This window comes from Hemicordylus capensis, chromosome 2 (assembly GCF_027244095.1).
Source record: "Hemicordylus capensis ecotype Gifberg chromosome 2, rHemCap1.1.pri, whole genome shotgun sequence".
Taxonomy (NCBI): domain Eukaryota; kingdom Metazoa; phylum Chordata; class Lepidosauria; order Squamata; family Cordylidae; genus Hemicordylus; species Hemicordylus capensis.
Window position 1 is genome coordinate 291,880,303 of NC_069658.1, and position 15,532 is coordinate 291,895,834.

Below are 15,532 nucleotides of genomic sequence, written 5' to 3' on the forward strand. Positions count from 1 at the left end.
TCTGTAGTCTACTCTGTTGTCAGATACTTGGTTTAAGCTTCTAGCCTTTCTGAACTTTTGGTTTAAGCTTCTAGCCTTTCTGAACTTTTGTTGTTCTTGTTAAAATGTATTCGTTTAGCATTTGAGCTTTTAGTGACCAATTTGTCAGGAAGTTCTCCTACACAAATTACATTGAAATGAATTAGAGCTGTACAAGAGTGCAGCAGTATTCACACAGCTTTCATGCATTCCATTAAGACTTCTGTAGAAATATTTCCCTGTCGATTGTACCTTTGTTCTTTTTTTAACCTATGTGAAACTTCTGTTGTTTCCTTACTGTTCCATTTTCCCATGTAGATTTTTATGTCTGCTGGTATTGGATAAGTAATAATAATGACCTTCTTGACATTTGTTGAGAACAGCTGCAAGACATACTGACCATTTCCCATTCCGCATGTTAAGCTGTGTTTGAGATTAGGAAGTTTCAGAAATAGTTTAAGAAATGGTATATGGTAAGGAACAGATGTTGGGCCAGGGGGTGGGGGGAGTGAAGAAGTCCAGAAGGCTAGTGCTATCACCTTACATGAGTAAAGTAACTCTTGGAATTTTGGCTGTTGTGTGGCTTGTTGCATGTTTAGCTACTTCGTTTCTTCCTCCTAATGCTGAAGCAGCCATCTTGGAATCACTTGCTGTAGGGGATAGCTGTTCAATGCCAGCTGTTAAGGCCTAAACCCATTGCAGCTTTGGACTTTGACCTTGTTGAGTTTCATAAACTAAGCCACCTAAACATCCTGCAGACATGAGGCTTTTAAGAAATGCTGATTCTGGGTTTTCAAGACATTTATTTTGGGCCTTTCTGATTTAAGATATCATTATGTTCAAAATCTATGTGGTATAAATGTGAGAATTTAGGTGGAAGATTTGTATTGGGACAATTCTGGTTATCTAAAAGGGCACTTTTAAAAGCATTATTTATCATGGCAAAATGAAAAACACATTCAGTATGTTTCATACACAGATTAGTGATGTATTACTTGAATTTTCTGAGAACTAACTTTCTGAATAGATAAGTGTCACACTTACAATTTAAGAGATTTTGCTCTTTAATTCTGTGCTCTCTACTTTGAATTTTTTCCAAGAGCAATGTCTCAAGGAAATATAAAGTCAAGTCTGGAAGAATAATAAATGCTTTGTAGAAAGGCAGAATATAAACAAATAAATAGCAGTAAATGTAGTAACTGGTGATTAAGTACAGCTCTATGCCAGTTTCATGAGAGTCTCCCAGGATTGTGGCAGGACTGCAAATATCTAGGGCAATGTAGAACAAGGTTGCTGAAGGTCTTGGAACATAGCCTTACCCCTTGCCCCTGCATACCTTTCAGATGATGATGATGGAGAACAGAAAATGGTTTCTACCAACATTCCCACTGGTGATTGTGGGGAATCTTCAGAAACATTAGCTCATTCCTTTCCATCCCTGGAGGATAGAAGGGAAAGGAGCCACTCCTCTGTCACACACCCATTTGCCAATGGGGACAGAGCACAGAAAAAGTCATTGCCACCACTGCTACACCACATCAGTGGTGGTGGCAGTTTTTCCTTTTCATTCCCACCAACCAGTGGGCTTTCCTTCAAAGGCCCTTGCATCCTTGAAAGGATCTTTGGGAGCAAGTTCATTGCTGATGGGAAAGATGGAAGAAAAGAACTATCACACAAGTCAATTGGCCAAAAGACTTGTACAGCAACTCCTCCTTCTTCTACAGCAACTCCCCCTTCTTCTCCTACTTCCACAGACAAGTGGGAGTGTCCCTTACTAGGCCCTGTGATGATGCAGGGGCCTTTGAGACGCATTCCAGTTTGCAGATGGTGTTGCCAGACACAATGACAGTGTCTTGACCAACTCATGCCAACCTTTCTGAAGAGAAAGCAATAATACATAATTGAACCATGTGATGTCTTATTCACTTCTTGATCTGGCAAGGAAAAGGAACATAAACGATGGATGAGTAGTATTAATTCTTTTAGATTTTTCCTGAATATGGAAAGAGCTTCACATACGTTATCTCAATAACTCTTACAACACCCATGTAATGTATTATTATCCCAGTGATACAGATGAAAGGCTGAGCGGCAGGAGGCTTTTCAAGGCTACCAGTTGAGTTCAGAGCTGAACTCAGTATTGAAAATTAGACTTCCTGACTCATGGGTCATGCTCATAAATAACCACTAGATCAAGCTGCAGTCAGGAACAATCCATTCCATACTCTTTGGCTTCCAACCATGGATCCTTAGGTGTGTCTGTCGATACCCTTTCCTAAAAATTCAGTATAGAAATTTCCCTTGGTTCATTTTTTAACAAATAAAAGTGAAGGCATAAAGCTGCTTGAACTAAGAAGGAGTGTTAACCAATGAAAAAATCTTAGTAAAAGTTCATATCCACTTGACCACCATCTTATCTAGATTCAGGGGACCTTAAAGTTTTGTTCATCCAGTAAAAGTAAACTATTGCTTGCTTTTATGCCCCATAGCACTGCATAACTCTCCAGCTAATCTTTCTCCAGACCAAGTGTCCTCATCCTAGGAGGCCTGCATTTATTTTAATCATTGAGTCCTCTGCCCTGAATTAGACTGAAAATGTGTTAATCTGGTGCCATCTCCTAGAACTGCTCTTCTTAATATGCATGTCAACTGACTGGAATACTTTAAGCTTCCCTTGGGGACGGAGTAGGGCGAAATCATTTTGCTTGGGCAGCAGCCTTAAAAGTTAGCAGTCTGCTCTAAGAAGCCCCTAGAGCAACTATTCCACTAATGTTGTCATGTGCAGCTCCTGCAGTCTTTCTTGACACTAACTGAGGTTTTATCTCCTGGTTCTCAGAGCTGTCCAAAGTCAGTGGTGCTCCTGGATCTTTCCCTCAGCATTAGAGTAGACTATTACTCAGCCCAGATCAGGATAAGTTTAATGCTGGCAGGTGAGGAGGAAATTTCATCATGGGAGTTGCTGTCCAAAAACATCTGGGGGCCAAAGTTTAAGAAACCCTGCTTTATTTGATTTCAGATGACATTTCTAAGCTATGATTTCTAACTCTCATATGGAAGTCATCCTCATTTTATTTGGCACCATTTTATCAACCACTGGTTCTCTTTCTTGTCATCTTTTACTGCTTGAATGAATGAATGAATGAATCCATGGTCAGAATGAGTCAACAAGAAGAATAAATAAAACAATTTACCACCAATTAATTAATAAACCCACAGAAAATTGAATCTAAACAAAGAAAAACTACCAAAGGTGTTAAAAAAAATAACAAACCCAACAACTACCACACCCTATACTTAAATAAAACTATCTTACATAATGCTTGCTAATCAAGTAAGTTGACCATCTAGATAGACAGATAGTTTATTTACAGTCCATGACCAAAACACAGCACACAAACAGTTAAATACAGAATAAAGTTGTTAAAACAATGGAGTATCATGTTAAAGAAGAAAATTCAAGCTAATCTGTCCACATCGTATTTTGCAAGCCGCTGCACAAAATCTTGCCATTCTACCAGTAATCTCAACATGGCAGTCCATTAAGAAAGAAGCCACATAAAAGTAGTCTGAATGACCCGGGCACTTTTTAAAATAAGGCTCAATCCAGGTAGAGTGAATAACTTAATAAAAAGGACAATAAAGCAAAACATGAGGAATTGTCTCAATCTCACATGTGCCACATGGGCACAAACGATTGCTCAGAGGGACCCTCTTGTATCTCCCCTCGAAAACTGCAGAGGGCAAGAGATGGTCATCTTATGGCACACTTTGCTTGCCATTGTACAAAACATAACAGCATTTAAGGATATTAAATTATTGTATTCACCTTTAGTGGCGCAGTGGGGAAATGCTTGGCTAAGAAGCAGAAGCTTGCCGGTTCGAATCCCCACTGGTACTATATTGGGTAGTAGCAATATAGGAAGATGCTGAAAGGTATCATCTCATACTTTGTGGGTGGAGGCAATGGTAAACCCCTCCTGTATTCTACCAAAAAAAACCCACAGGGCTCTGTGGGCACCAGGAGCCGAAATCGGCTTGACGGCAGACTTTACCTTATTCAGGTAAAAGTATAATCACATTAAAATTAATCAGCAATATGAAAATGACACTCAGCTCTATCTCTCCTTATCACCTTATCTTAGGGAGGCAGTGGAACATAGGAACATAGGAAACTGCCATATACTGAGTCAGACCATTGGTCTATCTAGCTCAGTATTGTCTTCACAAACTAGCAGTGGCTTCTCCAAGGTTGCAGGCAGAAATCTCTCTGAGCCCTATCTTGGAGAAGCCAGGGAGGGAACTTGAAACCTTCTGCTCTTCCCAAAGCAGCTTCATCCCCTGAGGGGAATATCTTGCAGTGCTCACACATCAAGTCTCCCATTCAGATGCAACCAGGGCAGACCCTGCTTAGCTATGGGGACAAGTCATGTTGCTACTACAAGACCAGCTCTCCTCTCCTGGAGAGGATATTCTGAATTGGGAGCTGGAGGCTGTGATCGTCTCCATACAAAACGGAGGTACTGTTGGTCAGTAGGAGAGCCAGTCTGGATGAAGGGATTTGACTAGCTCTGGATGGGGTTGCACTTCCTTGAAAGAGCAAGTGTACAGCTTGGGAGTACTGCTGGACCCAACTCTGCTTTTGGATACTCAGATGGAGGAAGTGGCCAGTCATACTTTTGCACAACTTTGATTTGTGCGCCAGCTGTGTCCCTTTCTCGAGAAGGCAGATCTGGCCAGTTACCCATGCCTTAGTCACATCATGGCTGATTACTGACACTGTAACATACCCTGCATAGGGCTGTGCTTGAAGAATATCTTGAAACTGCAGCTAGTGCAAAATGCAACAGCTAGAATTTTATCCGGAGCTGCCTGCTGGGATCATATCACACCCATTCTGAAAGAACTGCGATGGCTACAAATTTGTTTGTGGGTCCAATTCAGGGTACTGGTTTTGACCTTGAAAGCCCTTAACACTCTGGGTCCTGGATAGTTGAAGGACCACCTGCTCCCAAGAGTTTCTGCCCACTTGCCAAGAGCATCAGAAGGGGCTCTGCTTTGTGTGCTGATAGTGAGAGAGGCTCAGCTGTCGAGCACGTGGGACAGGGCCTTCCTAGTCATTGCCTCCAGGCTTTGGAATGCTCTCCCAAGTAAAGACATGGCTCTTCACCCAGGCTTTTATATGAAAGTACAGTTTTTACTATTGCTACTTAGTGTTTTTTGTGTTACCGTTTTATATAGGTTTTTAAAACACATACACACAATATTTGTACTTTTAATTTGTTTTTAATTGTGCATTTTAAAAATTATATTGTAAATGGCTTTAGGATTATTTTAATGAAAAAGTGTAGAAATTGATCAATCAATCAATCAATCCAGCTGCCCTAGTTAATCTTTTGTAAAAAGGAGGTGGAAATAATTGTGAATATCTCTATAGTAATTACTACAGAGCAGTATATGGGCAGTTGTCTCGATGCTTTCTGTGTAAGAGGGGCAAAGGCACTCAACATATGGCATTTTCTTATATCTTCCCTCGAGCACTGCTGTATGTGATGCATCAAGACCAGCTAGTGATAACGCTCTATGATATTTTGGTGCAGTTATCATGCTGAGATACCTAGCAGACTTGATATTTGTGGTTTGATTTCCTAGGATAACAGTTCTTGGTACATGATTTACATCGGTTTGCCTTTCCATACTGTGCATTCATTGTCTAATCACTAATCTGGCTTTTACATATCCCATTGAACCTAAAAAAATCAGGAGACAAGCCATAGCAACATAATTTCCTCTCCAGAGTGCATCTCCAACAAGATGCAAATTTATCCAAAAGTGTCAGGCCAGAAATTTGAAAAAATATTTTTACTGCTTAAAACAGCATAAACACAACACACCCCTGTTGATAGAACTGACATTTTATAGGTCTGATTAAAACAGAGCATCAAATATCACACAAGCAGTTTTTGGAACTGCTGTGGGACATGGTGATGGCTACTAACTTAGAGAACTTAAAACAGGAATTAGACCAATTCATTAAGGATATCACTGGCTGTAAGCATGGATTTATGGAACTAGTTGGAGACAGTATATCTGAATACCAGTTGCTGCGGATGAGGATTGTTGCCTTCATGCCTTGTTTATGGACTTCCCCAAAGCATTTGGGTTGCTATGGTTAGAAACAGGATGATGGACTAGATGGATCCAGCAGGGCTCTTCTTAAGGCTGAGACCAGACACTAGAATACTTGTGTACATTTTTAAAAACTTTTATACCCCACCTCTCTTTTGAGAAATTATTGCCATGGTGCCCTGCTTGTGAATTTTGGGGTCAGAATGCTGGACTTGAATGGACCCTTGTTCTGATCCATCATTGCTTTTCTTATGTTCTTAGTTCATGTCTTAAGGACTGGGATGGATATTGATATTTATAACTTGCTTCCAGATGGTCTTCCATCCTAAGCACAGTTACCCAGAAATGAGGCCTATTGAAATCAGCTGGGCTTCGCCCCCCCCCCCAAGTAAACAGGGTGCCACTTAGGATAGAAGCCTCTCAAGATTGTTGTCACATGATTCTCCTCCTCCTGCATTTGCCCCTTCCCTCAGCAATATCAACTCCTGCCATTTTGCAAATTCCCCGATAATGCTCATTAGAACTTTCTCCCTTTCCTGACAGCTCATGGGAGAAAGAAAGTCCCACCTTAGTTATGTTTTGTCTGGTAGGATATTCTTTGGGGATAGCTTAGGCTAAATGTTGTAGTGTTTAGTACATCCAGGGTCAGATAGTGCTAGCAATGTAAATGACTAGGGCAATTCAGAAGCAATTGGATCTTTCTGATAGACTGCCAAAGAGACTTGAGTTACACAGGAAAGTAGGAACGATAAAGTCAGGCAATTTTCACAATATTGTTTGGGGAAATAGGTTTTCATCTCCCACCACCACCCTTTTAATGGAACACTGTGATGCTTTAACACCATTCCTGTTGATCAAAGCTCACCAGGAAGACACTGCTATAACTCACATCTTTGCTATGCTGTTAATAAGCCTGAAGTTATTGCCCAAATGTTAGCTGATAGCAATGGAACGACAGGTATTTAAAACAGGTTCTAACAGAGTGTAGCAGAGAAACGGGAAATAGTTGGAAGGTTTATCAGATGCCACCTTTTCCCAAAACAAAGAATATATTTCTGAAGGGAAAATACACAATTGTTGCACAATTCTGGGAAATCCAGAAAATATGAAGCATATATAGAATTCTACTGGTTTAGTATTCAGGAAAGCAAGCCTTGTTTTATAACAGTAAGGCCAGAGGCAATTCATAATTAAGAATTCATAATAATTTGTCATTAACAAGCAGAATCCTGAAGGCAAATGGACCTGATTTTTTAAAAAGATGTTATTCCAGAGATCTTAATTCAAATAAACACTCAATGGAGATGTGCACGAACCGCAGTTCGAACATGCAGCTTCCTGCTGGGGCAGCATGCGTCCCTAGAAGCCCATATGGCATCAGCAGATGCAGTGTATGTGCTGATGCTGTGTGGGGCTTCTAGGGAAATGTGCCACGCCAGCAGGAAGCTGCATGGGGCAGTGGAGAGCAGGTGAGGATCTGCTCTCCTCTTTCTTAAAGTTCTCAAACGTTGGTTTGTGCACATCCCCAACTCTCAACTGGATATTAAACCCCTCTGAGTAAAAGGCAGTGTGAGAACTGGACATGAGCAGTATTTCCTCTAACAGGGATTCCCAGATGTTGTTGACTACAGCTACCAGAATCCCCAGCTGCAATGGCTTTTCCTTGGGGATTATGGGAGCTGTAGTCAACAACATCTGGGAATCACTATTAGAGGGATACTGGACATGAGATATTTTAAAATACCACCAATATTCACATGCTGTTTTTTCTCTGATATCTCTTTCAATACGGTGGGCGGGGGGAAGTAACATTTGATAGCAAGGAGTAAATACACTATTCCACAGAAATCAGTTGTATTTCTTGAAGCAGCTTTCACAGTGGTGACAGCAAATCAAAGCAGCTTCCATGTGGTGCAGTGTGGGGTGCAATTGTACATGCACCAGCTACAGCTATGACTCTATAATGCTCTTTGACATCTCCCTGTCCCCTTTCTTTCTTAAATGCATTGGCAAACATGATGTTTCTGATTTTGCAGTCTCTCACAATCGTAGGAGGTTTTCTAGAGGGCGATACAAATTCTACATTAGGTGGAATTCTGGCTGGATGCTGGAGTTCCACTCAATCAGAACCCACTATGAATTTCTGTGGGGTGAGAATTCTGCCAGAACTGGTCATGGGGCTTGCCTTAATGCAGAGCATTCTTCTAGTGAATGGAACCTCATGCAAATGCTTTGATTAGCACTGTACACAGCAGGCTCCCTTCAGTGCACCTGGATCCTCCAGGTACTGTGAGGGTGTGAAAGAAAAATACCCATTCCATGACATGGAAGCCAAAGAAAAGTAATCTTTGGCAATGGTTCAAGCCAAAGACTAGAGTCTTCTATAAAGGCTTCGCAAACCTTCCAGATTTTGTTAAGTGCCCAGTTTAGAGCTGAATCTGGATACAGTTCAGTAAATCCCATTGGAATCTAATTATGGAGTGAGATATGTAGAATTTCTCTTTCAGATTTTGTTCATTCTGATAATTCAAATTGTGCATTTTAGTTGACAAGCCACACTAAAATGCTTGATGTAGTAATTTTTGCAACAGTAGACTAAGTTAGCTGAGGGACAGATAGTGTGGTAGGTTTGGTGAAGGACAACTTGCATGTGTACACCCAAAAATCATCATTGGAGACTGGGGATTTGGATCCAGTTTCCCCTATCCAAATCCAACACCTCTTCTGTCATACTACACTAGACCAATGAAGCCTTCATTTTTCACTCCTGCCACTCCCTTTAACCTCTATTTCCCCCCTTCCCCATTTTCTTCCTTGCTTTAATTTACAGATTTTAGCATCTTGTCTTTCTTTCTTTCTGTTAACAGGTGGTGGCCTCTGCATTGCCCAGTCATTGAGAATCCCACAGGATCGCAAAGACAAGAACTTGGAATTTGATAAAATTATCAAGCAGCTCCTAGATACTCCCAGAGCCAGGGCTATCATTGTCTTTGCCAACGATGAGGATATAAAGTAAGGATGACTGGAGAAATGAATTTATTTCCATGTAATGACTTTATGGACTAGGTCAAGCAGAAATTTACAAAATAAAGAGCAGTGCTGTTTAAATAGTCCAGGAATGCACAGCTGAGACTGAAAAGGACCATTTTGGGGCAGCATCCACCTATATTGTGTATTCATCGACTCACAGGCCTGGTCTACACATGCAACAAAACGAGGTGCTAGCCTAATAAAGTGGAATGAACTGTACCACTTCATATTACTGATGGGGGGATGGAGTTTTTTAAAATGTTTCCTTGCATCAGGACAAAAGAAAACTAGAGAGTCTTCTAGCTAAGAACTTAATGTTAAAGTTCTTAACTAAGAATTTAACAGGGAAGACAGAAAGCTGCCATATAGTAAGTCAGCTCATTGGTTCATGTAGGTCAGTGTTGTCTACACAACCTTGACCCTCCCCCCCCAATTATTGGACTACCCATCATCCTCAACTATAGTGGCCATTAATCAAGGATGTTGGGATGATGCAAAGTTGTAGTCAGGGCTGTTGAATATTGTAGTCCAACAACAGCTGGAGGGCCAAAGTTGTGCAACCCTGGTCTACACTGACTGGCAATGGCTTTCCAGGGTTACAGGCAGGGACTTTCCCCACCCTACCTGTAGATATCAGAGACTGAACCCTGGAGCTTATGCATGCACAGCATATAATGGGGACCTTTTTAATGCATGTGAGCATTAACAAAATAAAATAAAATAACCGGTACCTTGTAGACTGAAATGGGATAGTCCATTCTGTCCCTTCAATAGTCTTTCACATCATTGCTGCCTCATTCGACTCCACATGTGGGCCAGGCTTAGTTATTCATATGAACAACAGAGTAGTTGGTAAAATTGTTCCTGGGCTGTACAGTATTATGTTGGAGAAGGGAGACTGCATGGTTGAATGGTTTCCCATAAACAATAAAAAAAAAATCCCCTCCACATATAACATTAGCATATCATGGAAAATAATAGCTGGACCTCCTTTCTACCACATCTAGATTCCTATGTGCATGTTTTTTAAAAGAACAAACAAACAAGAAACAAATGGGGAGCCATACAATCATGATCCTTTACCCACATTAATCTGAAGTTGTACAATCCTGAAACCATGTGACCACATCGTCTGCTGTTTGGGTGCATTGGGCTTTTGCTGCTTTTGAAGACAACCAAAAGCATGGCAAGAACTAAAGAAAACAATTCATTAATGGGTCAGTATAATTGGCATCGTGGATCAGCTGCTTTCAAGCTGAATAAGTTATACTTCACAACACAGCTCCTTTGTAGCTAATTAGTTGCACTTTCTAACTGAATTCAGTTCCTCTAAAAGCTAATTATCTTGCACTTTGCAACCAGCTTCTTTGGGAGTCACCTGCAAAGGAGCTGACCTACAATGCAATGTGCTTTGCTTTGATTTAGAAACCTCTGAAATTGAGTCTTACAGTACCTGAGGTGCAAGATCAAGGCAGAAATCGCTGAGAGCACAACAGCTCTGCAAATTTACATCAACTGATTTTACTGAATCTGAGCTTTTTGATAGATCAGGTCTTGAAAACACTTCTTGGAGAAAATGTGTTGCTAAAACAGCAAACAATAGAACTATAGATTGTTTATTTTTCTGGTTGAAAACATCGTAACATATAAAGCAACTAAATAGTGTTGAATTCACCCCGTATTTAGGAGTGTTACCCAAATCTCATGTCAGCATGAGTCAAACTCAGGCAGTTGCTGGGACCCTAACAGGATCTACTGCTGACACCCAGTTTCTGCCATTTTAACATTTTTATTTATTTGTTTGTTTATACATTTATATCCTGCTCTTCCTTCAGGAAACCCAGAGTGGTGTGCATAGTTATAGTTATGTTTCTCCTGTGAAGGAGTTATGCTTCTCCTCTCAACCTGTGAAGCTCAGAGAGAAGTGACTGGCCGTGTGTGTGTGTGTGTGTGTGTGTGTGTGTATACACACGTACATACAGGGAGCATTGGCTGAGCCTTGATTTTTACTCTCACAAACCCTCCTCATGGAACCACCCCGGGGCACTGTGTTGGGGGGAAACGGTTCACCCCCCCACCAAAAAAATGACAATTAAAAAATAGCAGCCACCACTGTGGGCTGTCGTTTTCCCCCTTTGGGGACGCACACAAAAGGGCACTTCTTGAGGGGCCCTGCAAGCCTAGAGCCAACCCTGATGTGACCCAAATGTCTACCAATGCTAAAAATATATCTTAGTCTTACTGATTTTATCTTAACTAGCGGTCAAATAATTATGGTGGAAGTGGGCATTTGAAGTCAGGGAGAGGACCCCAAATCTTTTTTATTTTCAAAACTTGGCAACAATGCTGTCTGCACAGAATAACCTAAGCCAATAGCAAATCTTAAGCAGTACTGGCCACCAACATTTGTTAATTTTAGGATTTGGCCTCTAAAGTTTGACCAGTGTAACAAACATATTTATGTTTGGTGATCTTATAAAGACCCAATTACACCTATGAGGCTTAGAAGGATTCAAAAGCTTTACTGAATGATTTGAAGAAAACTAAATGCAAGGTATATACAATCAAGGTACATTAGGGCAGAAATGACAAAATTCTAGCTGAATCCAGAATTATAGGATTTGGGATTATTCAGGTGTGTTTTTGTGTGTGTGTGTGTGCGTGTGTGTATGTGTGTTTTAAAAATGCTGATGTCAGTTGAGAATGGCTTCATAGAATGATGTTTTAGTCATGTCTTAAACATGTCTTAGTTATGTTTTGGAATGAAATGCTCTAAGATGCTGTTAGATTTTATGGTTTGCTTTTGGAGCCATATTGTATTTGAAACTATTTGAGGGAATAAATGTTGTAGCAAAGTTAGGGAGAAGTGGTGGCAGAAGAAGTTCTTGAATTGGTTGAGAGATTAAGTAGAAAGGACATGTGCTTATGGCCAAGACCTGCAGAGGGGAGGACTCGCGTACTGATTCTGAATAGGCCAAATTGTGAGATATAGTAATAGTCCTTGTCAATGAAGGTTTTGGATAAGTTCTTGGTTTAGGCAAAAATTGATCTGACATCTCAAGAACATTGATGTACTGTACCTGATGTCAGCTTGTTTTGAACAGTTGAGCAAACCTGTTCTTCCCAATTCAAATGGGAAATAGACAGCATAGTTTATAATTTCCCACCAATTTCATAATGGTATGAACGGTCTGGTAGAAATAGGAGAAGTTGCATACTGCTGGTCTAGGCAGAAAGAGTCATTGTTTAGTAAGTGCCACTTCCTAGTGAGCAAGATTCAGAAATATAGGTATAATAATCATCTTTACCATTTTTACCTTAACATTTCATAAGGTGGTACAATTACTTTGAATTGCATCCAGTGAATAATCATTAAATGGACAATTTGCACAGACTTCATGAGGGGCCTAAACATTGTGTGGTTTTGGAAATATAAAACAATCATCATCATCATTTCCTGCTTTTCAGCAAAACATATGAGAACAGTAAAATATGGTCTGAAAAAGCAGATAGCATGGCTAGATGGACCTAAGAATATATTCTAATCTGTGTTGTATGAAGCAATTATTATTATTTCATCACAAATCTTCTGCACATTTGCTCCTTCAACTCAGAAATCACTAATGGAGTCAGAGGCAAGAACAATGTGTCGGGATCCATTCATCAAGTCTGTTCCATATTTTCTTACCCTGCAAAGAAGCTCTCACAGTTCCAGCTGTGGCTTCTGGCCAAGCAAACTTAGACGAAGCCCCAGAGGCGTAACTAGGGAAAACGGCGCCCGGGGCAAGCACTGAAATGGCGCCCCCCGTGCCCCCCGCCCCCCCCACATACTACATTATACTTAGGTTTTTCCTCAGAAGCGCCCGCCGCCGCCAAGCCAGGCCACTGACTGGCCGCCAGGTGCCAGCAAAGCAATGGGGGGGGGGGCACGGGCAGCGTGGAAGGGACCGCTCCCTTGACTGCTGCAGCGCTGCTGCACTGAGCAGGAAACATTTGTATTAACAAAAAATTTAAAAAAATTTTTTTGTCATGGCGGTGCCCCCCATGTGACCAGAAAAGATGGCGCCCGGGGCACGTGCCCCCCCTGCCCCCCCTATAGTTACGCCTCTGCGAAGCCCTGTTCATTTCAGTAGGTTTGACTGCCAGAACCAGAGGAACTGTGATATCCAATTTGTGAATGGTTAGGCTGTGGAGATTCTAAAGGGAAATTCATAGAAAAGGGAGATGAAATAATCTAAAGTGTAGCCAATTTCATAGAGGAAAGGCTACAACTTAATTCTTGGACATTTCCCCCAGGATGATAGCATTACAAGTGATAGATACTGTTATTCAATAATATGTTTTGACTATTGCCTTCTGGATTTTGCTTTGTAATACAAACACAATGAAACAATAAAATACAAGCAGTTACAAAACCTGATACTGTCTGAACTATTTAAAGCTCTGAGAAAATGTGATGATACTGATAGAAGTAAGTCTAGACAGAGTCAAAGAAGACTATTCATCCTTTGAAAATTGTAAAATAATTATTCATAACATAGCATAGTTGTCAATAATCTGCCAAACTGGTGGAGACGAGACATATTTTACAAAATTTACATTGCCATAAATATGAGTAATCTGGAAAGCCAAGATCTTAGAAGTGCTAATAATCTTTTTCTAAAGAAAAAGGAAATATTTGTACTAAATCAAAAGAGGAGAAATGATTTAGTCTCCGCCATAAACCTTTTGTAAAAAGGACATTCATTCACAATTTATTGCCAAGTTTAAGTTCCAAATGTAGTTTATCATTTATTTTTAACATATTGGGCTGATTACAAGTAACCCCCACACCATGGTACAGCCATGGTTGGGCTCCACACACCCACTCCCACGCCTCCTTCTTCCCTCACATACCTGCATTATCTCTGTTACTTCAAACATTTGTTCAGACAAGCCATGGTTTGCCATTGTATTGCTTTCTGCAAAGTATGACTTGTGTGTCTCCCCCATACCAGAAATTGAAAACATGATTTGAAATTAGTTTCCAATTCTGGGTAGGAAAGCAAACATAAAATATCATTTGCTGATTTGAATGCAACAGTAAACTATGATTTGTTTGAAACCAGTAGTCGGGAAGGAGCAGGAGCACACAAGGGAAGAGGAATTATGTGAGCTTGGATTGGCTGTCTGGCCAAACTATAGTTTGGTCCTTAGGTCCAAAACCCTCCATTGCCAATTGGTACAGGGAAAACAAATTAAGCATGTCCGATTTTATGCAACGTTTCTGGTTCTTTATGACTTCTTTCTTTGCTTTTGTGTATTAAAAATAAATAATGACAGCCAAATTTTACACCCTTCCCAGATCAGTTAAGTATGAGTAGGAGAACAGTGGAGGATACTGAGCATAAACCTGTTCCTGAACCAGGCTTTTCGGGGATGGAGGCTAAATAACTAAGTCAGATAGAAGTGAAGACTTGATGTTCAAAACTGCCTGGAAAAAATGAAAACTAGCAAATTGCTAAAGCCGGGTGGCATTCATTCAAGAGTCCTCAAAGAACTCAAATGTGAAATTGTTGATCTCCTTGATAAAATATATAACTTATCCCTGCAATCAGGCTCTATACTGGATGACTGAAAAGTAGCAAAGTAACACCAATTTTAAAAACGGGATCCAGGGGCGATCCAGGAAATTACAGGCTAGTTTGCTTAACATCTGTTCCAGGCAAATTGATGGAAAGCATTCTCAAGGATAAAATTGTTAAGCACAAAGAAGAACAGGCCCTGCTTGGAGAGAACCAGCATGGCTTCTGCAAAAGTAAATCTTGCCTCACGAACTTTTGGAGTTCTTTGAGAGTGTAAACAAGTGTGTAGATCAAGGTGATCCAGTTGACATAGTATACCTGGACTTCCAAAAAACTTTTGACAGAGTTCCTCATCAAAGACTCTTGAGAAAACTTAGCAGTCATGGGATAAGGGGACAAGTACATGTGTGGATTGCTAACTGGTTGAAGGACAGAAAACAGAGGGTAGGGATAAATGGAGATTTTCACAACGGAGGGAAGTAAGACATGGGGTCCTCTAGAAGTAGGGGAAAGGAATGAGGTGGCCAAATTTGCAGATGATACCAAACTCATTTGGGTAGTGAAATCCAAAATGGATTGTGAGGAGCTCCAAAAGGATCTCTCCAAACTGGGTGAGTGTGCAATAAAATGGCAAATGCGGTTCATTGTTGGTAAGTGTAAAGTGATGCACATTGGGATGAAAAACCCCAACTTCAAGTATACGTCTGTGACTGACCAGGAGAAGGATCTTGGGGTAGTGGTGGACAGCTCGTTGAAAGTGTCGACTCAATGTGTGGCAGCTGTGAAAAAGGCCA

The 15,532-nt window shown here is 40.7% G+C and overlaps 1 protein-coding gene across 4 annotated transcripts in view; it reads left to right on the forward strand.

The window, feature by feature from the left end:
• The window catches only part of GRM7 (glutamate metabotropic receptor 7), a 715,175-nt gene that overhangs the window by 347,863 nt on the left and 351,780 nt on the right, over window positions 1–15,532 (forward strand). For 3 of the 4 annotated variants that reach the window (XM_053296402.1, XM_053296398.1, XM_053296400.1), the window contains exon 3: window positions 9,012–9,156. The exons of the other annotated variant lie outside the window; for it this stretch is intronic. In XM_053296402.1, the coding sequence (XP_053152377.1) occupies window positions 9,012–9,156 (145 nt within the window). The remainder of the gene's footprint in view (window positions 1–9,011; window positions 9,157–15,532) is intronic. 4 annotated transcript variants of the gene reach the window in all.